The 10,917-nt window shown below is 45.1% G+C and overlaps 1 protein-coding gene across 1 annotated transcript; it reads left to right on the top strand.

Annotated features, from left to right (window-relative positions):
• Positions 1–2,764: 2,764 nt before the first annotated feature.
• On the top strand, positions 2,765–10,243 carry LOC114023569 (purpurin-like). The gene is made up of 5 exons (XM_027836267.1): positions 2,765–2,875; positions 4,494–4,630; positions 5,837–5,949; positions 7,450–7,662; positions 10,140–10,243. The coding sequence occupies exons 1-5, from the start codon at positions 2,765–2,767 to the stop codon at positions 10,241–10,243; spliced, it is 678 nt and encodes a 225-aa protein (XP_027692068.1).
• Positions 10,244–10,917: the final 674 nt, after the last annotated feature.

Raw genomic sequence — 10,917 nt, 5'->3', positions numbered from 1 at the left:
GAAAGAAAGAAAGAAAGAAAGAAAGAAAGAAAGAAAGAAAGAAAGAAAGAAAGAAAGAAAAAGAAAAATGTGACAAATATTCATGGTCAAGTAAAACTAAATCTCCTATTGACCCTGTCCAAAAAATACATATATATTTCATTCTGCATCTGAATCTATCACATTTCTGTCAGCAAGTGGGTATAATTCTTTATCATCTGTCTTCTGGGTTGGAGTTCTTAAGTCTTTCAAAGTTGTTTGACAAAACTGTTTTCTTAAACTGTGCCCCCACCTGTCTATTGGGGAATGACTGGAACAAACTATGGTATGTAAATTCAGTGGAATACTTTGTGCTATAAGAGACTTGTATGAACTGATGCAGAGTAAACAGATCCAGGAGAACAATTTATACAATAACAATGTTGTAAAGATAAAAGACTTTGAAAGATTTAAGAACTCTGATCAACATGATGACCAACCATGATTCCAGAGGAGCGATGGTGAAACATGCACCTGTCTCCTGATAGACTCAGAGGGCAGACTGAGACTCTTTTTTTTTTTTTTTGGTCTGATCAAGGCAGAGGATGATGGGACTGTCCCCTTCTTTGTTCTAGACATTATACCTCTATTAATCCAGCCTAAAATTAGATTACCTTGGATTGTCCGACTCGGCCCCAGGGGGAATAGGGCGATTAGTGACTGGCCGCTTCATAGTATTTAAGGGGCTGAAAGGTCAGGCAGAGCAAGATAAGTCCTGGAGTTTGAAGCCAAGAGACACCAGCACCAGGTAAGGAGGGCCTCAGTCCATGGATGACAGACCCATTGAACCTGAGATCTTCTTAAAGAGCATAGAACCCATGATGATGGAACTGGAAGGGATAAGAGTTGCAGAAATGCGGGTTTGGGTCAGACAAAAGACAAAATGTCATAATAGTGAGAGCTGCCTGGCCAGGGGATGGGCCAGCTCAGGAGATGGTAAACTCCCCATCACTAGAGAGCTCCAAGCACTGGCTGGATGGCTGCCTATCAGGGAGACTAGACAGAAGATTAGAGTAGTTTCAGCAAGTCAGAGGGAGCTGAGCTTGGGTTATTGGTATCAGATATAGAGACTCTGCCGCTTCTGGTTTCCCAGACATAGAAAGCCCAAAGGAAAGGGAGGACGGTTCTCCCAGTTAAGAATGAGAGACTGTGGAGGGTTGGGAGGAGAGAAAGCCTCCTTTTGGGGAGGGGGTGGGAGAATTACTGGTTGGGGATAGTTCACTTCATTTTTCCAGGGATTGGGGTGGAGGGAAGTACTGCCTGTCTGAATCCAGGCGCAGGGCAGGAAGCATCCTCTCAAATGAGATCATTTTTGTGAAAACTTAGCACAGTGCTTGGCACACAGTAGACACTTAATAAATGCATGCTCCCTTCCTCTTTCCCCTCTCCCTCTGCTGCCAGGGGGTGCTTCAGAGCTGCCAGGGGTTGCAGCCTAGCATTGTGAAAAGGACACGATTTGCAGTGAAGATATGGGATTGGGGGATTCGGAACTAGAAGTGAGCTTAAAGATGAGAAAACAGTCCCAGAGAATGACCAGGTCACTTTTACACTCAGTGAACTCCAGGATACTCAATTTAATTTTTTCAATGAACAAAAATCCATTTTCTCTTGATCCCACCCACCTTTCCCCACTGAGAAAAACAAAACAAAACAAAACAAAATCCCCAAACAAAACGCTTGCCAAGGAGATGTGGAGTTGGCATCTAGTTTAAGGCTAGACACATATCCTGCCCCTGTCTCTCCATTTTTCCGATATCCTGCACAAATCATTTGCAGCCCAGAACACAGCAGGTTTTCACGTCCTGGAACATTGCTGCACCACTGGCTGGCCGTCACGGCTGGAGCGGAGCTGGGATCTGCACCGAACAGGACAGGGGGAGAGAGGATGGAGGTTGGGTTTGGTGACAATGCCTATGACGGCCTCTGGGCTGGTAGAGTGAGAGGTGGATGAGGGGTACTGAGGGAGCTCAGAGTAGGTGTCCATTCATGGATCTGGGTTTTTTGTTTGCTTGTTTCTTTGTTTTTATCCTTTTTTTGATTCTGGATGTCGTAGACCAGAAGTGTTAAATATGTGCTCAAAGGAAGCATTGCAGCAGCAGCCGTCCTGAACCAGATTAAAATGTCATTGGGAAATAGTTAACAAAATAAATAAAAATACACCCAGATAATGTAAATATATTAATATGTTAACATTAGCACCATTATGTTAACACGAATCATTTGTGTTATTAGTTTAATAATTTTATTATTTATTAATGCTAATTATTAAATATAATAATTAATTGTGTTCATACTTTTCTAAGTCAACATTCTGCCCCCAGGGACCCTTGTGAATGGGTTTTTCTGCCGCCACTATCCCCAGATCAGGGAGGCAGCTGAGGTGGCTTTATCTTCATGTGTGTCATTTCTATTTTGGAGAGGTTTGAGAGGATCGGAGAAAATGTCTAGCTCTCCTTGTCATGTGCCTGGAACTCCCAGCCTATGGCATGAATGGACTTAGAGTCAGTAGACCACAGATTCAGATCCTGGCTCTGACATTTACTACTGTCCCTTGGGTTGGAAGCAAGTCACTTTCCTTTTGGAACCTCAGGGTCTACCTCTCTAAAATGGGATGAATAACACCGGCCCCACCCACTCTGCAGGGTTGTTTGGAGGAGATACATTTATAAACTTTGAAGCGCCATTTATAGTTACTGTTACCAAATCACTCAGCAGGCTCTGTTTTCCCCAGGCCCCCGTGTGCAGGATGAGATCTGTTTGGCACATCTGCCTACTGCTGGCACTGCCCAGCTTTGGCCTGGCCCAGACCTGTGTTGTGGACTCCATCCCTGTGAAGGCTGACTTTGACCCCAAGAGGGTAAGTGTCATTCTGGCATCTGGGGTTCCTCTACAAGCCCATCCCAGCTGCCCCCACATCCCTTCCCCCCATGACTTTTGCTTAGTCAGTAACAGACTCACTGGCACTTAGGGGGTGCAGATGAGCCCTAGAACTAGAGTCAGGAAGACCCAAGTTCAAATCCAGCCTTAGACACATCTTAGTTTTGCAACCCTGGGCAAGTCACATAAGTTCCTTCTGCCTCTATTTCCCCATTTTTCAAATGGGGATAATAATAGCACCTACTTCTCAGGGTAGTTGTAAGGAAAAATGAAAAAGCATTTGTAAAGTGCTTTGCCAACCTTAAAGTGCTCTATAAATGCTAGTGGTCATCATTAGTATATTACCCGGACACTCTCAGGGAGACCCTGCCCTAGGACCTGTTGGCAGAGCTGGCTGTGAGCACTGAGGAGATCTGCTGAAGGATAGAGGTACTTGAATAATTCAGAAATCCAGGAAGCCAAAGGTGGAAGGGACCTAACAGATTATCAGGTCCATTCCTCCACCCCCCCAATTTATAGATGGAGAAACTGAGGCCTAGAGAGGAGATGGGATTTTCCCAGCATCACACAGCCAGTCAGTGATGGAGTTGAGTGAGACTTTACCACTGACTCTTAACCCAGAACTCCTCCCCCTATGCCAGGCTTCAAGCAACAGTTAATAGTTATGTCACCTGCCTTCAAGGAATGAAAACCCCTCTTTGTTTTGTTGCATACTGGGGTGTTTTTTTTTCAATTTTTAAAAAGTTATTCTAGACTTAACAAACACCAAATAAAATGAGCATTTCTCCATACAAAGCAGAACAGAAAAAGAGGACTGTATGTGAGACTGCCAATATCAATTACAAGTAGCTCACTTTTCCTGTTAAGTTATAATAAATTCAATATGTAACTTTCAAAGCTGTCCCGCTTAGCTGCGTTTCCTTCTGGCATCCCATCTGTTCTCTTTTGTTTATTTTTCAAGATGCTTCAACGACCCTCTTGCTTTTCTTTTTCCTTTTTTTTTTTAACCTCCTCTACCTCAACCTCCAAATAGAAAGGGAAAAAGAAAAACAAAGCCCTTGTAACAAATACAAATAGTCAAGCAAAACAAAGCCCCCCATTGTCCACATCTGAAAATGTATGTGATGTCACTGCTCTGTCAGGAGACAGGTGGCATGCTTTAGCATCCGTCCTCTGGAATCTCAGTCCTGACTCCTTTCTGGTTTGTCCTGTAAGACAGCAAAACCTCTTCCTTTCTTGAGCCTCAGTTTCTTTTCCTATACAATGAAAAGAAGGTTGGACTGGATGATCTCCAAGTTCCCTTCCAGAGGTCAATGTAGGGTCCTGTGATTGCCATTCACTTAACGTTTCTGAGCAGTTTCATCATCTGAAAACTGGAGAGAATATATGAACTACTTTTCCTATAGCATTGCTAATTATTATCATTTATAAAAATTAGTGAGAGCTGGCTTTATTTTAAAGCAGGGATTGGGGGACAAAATTTTGGGTCTCCAGAACCATGTATGGAATGAGAAGTCCTGAATAGGAGGCAGACTCATCTAGGGCCAAACAGGAATGGCTCTGGTCCTTGCTAATGCCTGGCTTCTCTTTCTTTCTAGTATGCAGGGAAGTGGTATGCACTGGCCAAGAAGGATCCCGAAGGCCTCTTTCTTCAGGACAACATCTCTGCAGAGTACACCATTGGGATGGATGGCACCATGACAGCCTCCTCCCAGGGGCGTGTGAAGCTATTTGGGTAAATGAGTGGTGGGGAGGAGGAAAGAGTGAAGGCCAAGGGTTCTGGCTTTGGCACTCAGGCACTGACATTCTAAACACACTTTCCCAACTCCACATATCCCTAGGTCAGAAGGACCATAGGCAACTTTCCCAATCAAAGCCCTAAAATGAAAGTTTGGAAATCTCAAATGTGTGGAATGGAAATGGGAATGGAAAACTCAATGTGTGATTTTGGGTAAATCACTTACAGAATCACAGATCTTAGGGACCTCAGAGACCAGCTAATCTAACCTAGCCCTGGAAAGATTCCCCTTTCCAACATCAGGGAGGAGTCATCCAGCCTTGACTTGAAGACTTCCAGTGACGGCTGGGCAGCCCATTTCACTTTTGGACAGCTCCAAGTGTCAGGAAGTTTTTCCTTACATCGGACCTAAACCTCCTACTTTATAACATGCACTCATTATTCTAGTTTTGACCTGTGAGTCTCAGTTTCCTCATGTATAAAATGAGGACACTGGACCAGATGGTCTCCAAGACCCTCCAGTTTATGGGATGCCATGGCAGGGAGAAGGGTCATCTAGTCATTGTTTGCTTAACCGGGGCCTAGTGCCTTGAGTGAGTACAAGCATCTCTGTTACAGCTCAGGATCAAGCTGAGAAAGATCTTAGAACACAGAGCAGAAAATCATCAGAGCTAGGAGAGTTTCCAGGTCATAGCTTATGGAATGTTAAGTCTGATCCAACCCCCTCACTTTACAGATAGAAAAACTGAGGCTTAGCAGGGTCTTACCCAAAAGGACAACCAGCTGAAGAGCTTCGGAGCTCTATATACCAATGAAATTACAGATCCCAACCAAAACATGCCACCACATCATGTTAAGTCCTACTCCTCTTCCTCTAGGAAGCCTTCTCTGATTACTCCAGCCCCCAGGGATCATTTCCCTCTTTGAGTCCCTACAGCATGTAAGAGTCTAAAGCCCACACATTAATCCTTAATTACTTGCAGTCCACCTAGTTCTCTGCTCCATGTATGTGTCTTGTCTCCATCCCTCACTCCTCTTCCATCCCCTGCCAAGACTAGGAGCTCCCTGAGGGTAAGGCCTCATTTCCTCCCTTACTCTGTTCCTCACTCAGCATTCAAGGATACCTCTGTCCTTGCTTGTTGGTTGACTGACGACATGGCTCTAGTTGCAGACTGCACCCAAGGTCTCCACTCCTTTTCCCAGGTACTGGATGATCTGTGCAGACATGGCGGCACAGTACACAGTCCCTGACCCAACCACCCCAGCAAAGATGTACATGACTTACCAGGGGCTGGCCAGCTACCTGTCCAGTGGAGGTAGGTGGAGTCTGAGGGCCTTCCTTAACCTTGGGAGTGGTGAGATGACGCTGAGCCCAGCTATCTCTTACAGGGACCAGCCAAGCCACCTTAGAAAAGGACCCCTGTCAATAGACTGCTTGCCTTGTGCAGGTTGTGGTGCTGATGGGTATTTTTAGAGAGGGGGAAGAGGGAGATCCTTTATTCCTATCTATAGTAAGACTCAACAAACTCCAAGATCCCCATCATAGGGAGCCCCAAAATTTTAAGGTGGCACTTAGTGTACAGCCCTCTTCTCCCCAGTCTAATCTTACCAAAGATACAGAAGGGGTCTCTGACCCTTGCACCAATGTGTTAGCATGATCACTGTGGGGAAAAGGAATGTCATTCACTCATTCATTCTATGGACATTTATTAAGCATTTGTTATGTGCCTTGTATTGGGTACTTGGGATACAAAGATGGAAAAAAAAAGTCTGCCTTCAGGGAGCTTATATTCTACTGGAATGGGGCTGGGGAATGACTTCTATAAGAGATAAATCCTCATACAAAGTAAATACAAAGGTATTTGGGGAAGAGGAGGATAATCGTAACTAGTGGACCAGGAAATATTTAATGTAGGAAGTGGTACTTAGGTTTAACCTTAACCTTGAAGGAAGCTAGGGATTCTAAGACATGTAGGGGAGGTGGGGGAGTAGGGGGAGGGGAGAGGGAAAGTAGGGGAGAGGTGGAGTGGGGGGGAGGGGAGGGGAAGAAGGGGAGTGGGGGAGGGGAGAGGGGGAGAGGGAAGGTTGGAGGAGAGGAGGAGAGGGAGAGTGGGGAAAAGGGGAGTAGGGGGAGAGGGAGAAGTGATGTGGGGAAGAGGGGGAGTGGGAGAGAAGGGAGGAGGGAGAGGGGACATTGAGGAGAGGGAAAAGGAGTGTTCCACACATTCAGGACAGCCTGAGAAAAGGCACTGAGGTGGGAGATTAAATGCCACGTATAAGACCAGCAAGTCAGCCATTTGGGCTAGGATATGAAGTAGAGCAATGTGAAAAAGTGGGCTGGAGCCAATTTGTGAAGTGCTTTGAATGCCAGAGACAGGGATCTTTATTTTATTCTCGAGGCAACAGGGGGAGACTGAAACTCGTTGAGCAGGGAGGTGTCGGGTCAGATCTGAGCTCTGCAAGGCTGATGTTATGAGGCAGCATTAGTGCCTCCTTCCCTTCCCCCACTCCGGGAGCATCGTGGGCTTCTCACCTGCCTTTGGGAGCTGCTCCTGCAAATGACCTGCCCACGACAGTGAGTTAGTGACATAGCCAGGACCAGAAAGAACCTAGGCATCCTGGCTCCCAGTCTCCGGTTTACTTGGTCTACGCCTCACTAGGCTGTACTATTTTCTGTTTCGAATGTGGGTCTGGGTTCTTCCCATGCCCCCTCCCCTTCCTCCCCTTCTACTCCCCCCACCTTTTCTTTGCTCCAAGCTCCCCAGCGACCAAACCCGAGTCTCAGATAAGTAACTGTCCTTTGTTTCTGGGTCCAGGGGATGACTATTGGGTGGTGGACACAGACTACAACCACTACGCACTGACCTATGCCTGCCGGGTTTTGAGGGAGGACGGGACATGTGCCGATGGCTACTCCATTGTCTTCTCCCGAAGTCCTCGGGGCCTCCCCCCTGCTCTCCAGAGGACTGTCCGCCAGAAGCAGGAAGAGATCTGCTTGTCTGGACAGTTCAAGCCAGTTCTTCAGACAGGTGTGTATTTCTCTGCCAGTACTGAGGACAGGAACTAACGGTGCGGAATGGAATCCCAGGGCTGACCCCCGTGGAGGCCAGGGCAAGATGGAAGAGGAAACCTTTTCTCTACTCACATTTCCCTTCCCTCATGACCTGGGTTCTAGTCCTGCTCTGTCATTGACTCACTATACAATCTAGGCCCTGCAAAGGAGTCAGACCTGAGTTCAAATCCTCCCTCAGACACTTTGTACTTACAAGTGTTGTTCAGTTGTTTTTCAGTCCTGTGCAACTCTCCATGACCCCATTTGGGGTTTTCTTGGCAAAGACACCGGAGTGGTTTGCTATTTCCTTTCCAGTTAATTTGATGTAGGAGGAAAGTGAGGCAAACAGGGTTAAGTGACTTACCCAGGGTCACACAGCTAGTAACTGCTGGAGGCCAGATTTGAACTCAGGAAGATGAATTTTCCTGACCCCAGGCCCAGTACTCTATCCATTATACAAGTGACTAGACAAATTACTTAACCCCTCTCAGCTTGTCTCATATGTAAAATGAGTAACATCATAATAGTAGCTATTTCACAGGGTTATCCAGTGAGATAACATATGCAAAGTGCTATATAAATGTTAGCTATTATTACTTTGGACAAGAACTTTCCCCTCTCCAGGCCTCAGTTTTCCAATCTGTAGAATAATAGTCTTTCACCTCAAAAAAAAAATTGAATTGAGACAGCATGTCATAATAGAAATAAAAAGTCCAATTTATATAGCATTTTGTGAATCTTAAAGCATTTTTCTCCTGTTAACCCTGTGATGTCAGTAATCCAATTCCACAAGCACTTATAAGCTCCTACTATGTTTAAGGCACTGTGCTGAGTATAGGGATAAAAGGACAAAATGAAAAATATCTGCTATCTTCAAGGAACTTATATCCTTCTAGACATAAGCCATGTAAACAGATCGCTAAATTCAAGATAATTAGGGGAGGGGGAGTACATGAATGAGGCAGGGTTGGAGAAGGCTTCAAGGAGGAAATGGGCTCTGAAGGAAACTAGGAATGCTAAGGGGTAGAGGTAAGGAGGGCTAGTTATTATTATTGTCATCCCCATTTCACAGATTAGAAAAGTGAGGAGAGGAGAAGTAACTACCCCAAGTCTCACAGGCAGTAAGTGATAGAGCCTGGATCTGAACCCAGGATCTGAATTAGTCTAAATCGAGGGCACTTTCCACTTTCTCCATCTTCTTTTGAACCAAGAGTCCTGGGTTCAAAACTTTACTCCAACAAAAACAGGAGTGTGAACTTGGACTCTGAGCCTCAGTCTCCTCAAACATACAATGGAAACATTAATATTTTAATAATAATAATAAATCCTTGATCATTGTGTATTCTATAACTATATTAAATATGTTTATATAATTTTAAATTAATTAAAATCTTAAAATAAATTAAAATTTTAAATTAAATAATATATTAAATATAATAAATAATTAATAATAAAATTTGAAAATTTTCTCAGTGTTGAGGAAGAGTATAAACCTTAAAGCTCTTAGCTGCAGCTAGATAGCGACATAGTGCACAGAGTGCTGGGCCTGGAGTCAGAAGTCCTGAGATCAAATGTGAGCTATGGATACTTACTAGCTATATAATCCTGGGCAAGGCACTTGTCTCAGTTACCTCAACTGTAAAATGGGGATGAAAATAATAGCACCTAAGTCTGGTTGAATAGTGCTTGGTACATAGTAGGTACTTAATAAAAGCATATTTCCTTCCTTAATATATAGTATTGTGCAGTAGTACAGTGATATCAGACTCAAATAGAAACAGTGTCACTAAACTGTATATAAGGATTCCTACAGGCTGCCTTACATTATGCTTATGTTACATGATCTATTTTGTATTTTAACTTATATTTATAATGTAATTTATATTATAAATTATAATTCATGTTAACATTATCTATATTATAGTTTATCTTCATTTACTATGTTTAATGTTTCCCAATTACATTTTAATCTGGTTCAGGCTGTACTTGGGAGTGTTGTAGCTCGCTGTTTGTAGTAGATTTCGTAGAAACAGGGGTGGATTTGGATGCCATGCGACCTAGGTTGAAATTCTGGCTCTGCTATTTATTGTGTGATCTCAGGAAAGTCACATAAGCTCTAAGGGCCTCCTCACTTTCCTCATCTGCAAAATGAGAAGGTTTGACTAGGTAAGTTCCATGTTTTTTTGTGTCTGACTTGTTGATCCATCCAGATGGACGTTGCTCTAAAGAGCCACAGGCTCCCCTTGCAAGGGAATAGGTTTACAGGGCACCAAGCATGAACAGTCTTATTTATAATTTAACAGAAACCTATCGAATTCACATCCATCTCCCCAAGATGTTAACAATGCCTGCAGTGAGCCATCATTTGGCAGAGAGCTGACTAATCTCAGGATTCACAGTCTAGCCCTGGGGAGGGCTCCGGTCTGATGCTCAGGACTTGTTCCTCCCCTTTAGGGCTCCTCTCCAGGGCTCCCGATGCCTCCTTTTGGGTGCCCTCATGCAGCATCACTGGTGCTTCTGTTTGCGGTCCTCCTCTGCTGCGGCTGCAGCTGCCCTAGGCTCTGAGCAGATGGCAGCCATCTCTCCAGATTGCTTCCTGTTGCTCAGCTCTCACTCTGCCGATTCTCCTCTGCTCCCACCCCTGGTCACTGTCCTCAGGTTTGGGGGCAGTGTTGCTGGTGCTGTCGCCCTCTGCTTTTTGTCACTTAGTTCTTACCTCACTTGCTCTCTGCAGTTTGGTTCTCTCAGAGCATCTGCGTGTCCCCCACCCCCTCCAATCCCCTTACGTGGGACCAGCTCTCTAGCCTGACCCACACAGGAACAAGCCTCCACGAGTGGTTTAAAACTCCCACACTCGCTTGCATTGTTTTTAAGTCTTTTGTACATAGTCCTCAACAACAAGCTGGGATTTGGGGGAGCGGGGGTGGAGGGCCATAGGAATCCCTTCTTGTACCATGCAAATCTGTCTCCAATCCCATATTGGCTTAGTGTGAGTCACTGCTGCCTACCTCCTCTCCCCAACCTCCTCCCCCTCCCCGAAGCATTTAGGCAGCTTATCTCCTGCTGGTGTCAGCACCTCCCATTGAGTCTTGGGTAGCACCCTTCCCCATCCCCCCTCTCCAGCCTCCCAGCCCCATCTTCCTCTTGGCCAGCTGGACTGGGTTATTCAAGATACTTGGGGTTGTTTGCTGAAAACATCTGGAAGAGAGAGGATGGAAAGCCTGCTCCTCAC

Source organism: Vombatus ursinus, unplaced genomic scaffold, assembly GCF_900497805.2.
Source record: "Vombatus ursinus unplaced genomic scaffold, bare-nosed wombat genome assembly UNPS02014818.1, whole genome shotgun sequence".
Lineage (NCBI taxonomy): Eukaryota > Metazoa > Chordata > Mammalia > Diprotodontia > Vombatidae > Vombatus > Vombatus ursinus.
This window is presented reverse-complemented; position numbering and strand designations above follow the sequence as displayed.

What these genes read in the sequence shown, in the direction of transcription:
- LOC114023569 (XM_027836267.1), top strand. Translation starts at nt 2,765, where the DNA reads ATGAGATCTGTTTGGCACATCTGCCTACTGCTGGCACTGCCCAGCTTT. An exon ending in GGGCGTGTGAAGCTATTTGG is followed by an intron (nt 4,631 to 5,836) that starts GTAAATGAGTGG and finishes TCCTTTTCCCAG; the next exon opens with GTACTGGATGATCTGTGCAG. An exon ending in CAGCTACCTGTCCAGTGGAG is followed by an intron (nt 5,950 to 7,449) that starts GTAGGTGGAGTC and finishes TTCTGGGTCCAG; the next exon opens with GGGATGACTATTGGGTGGTG.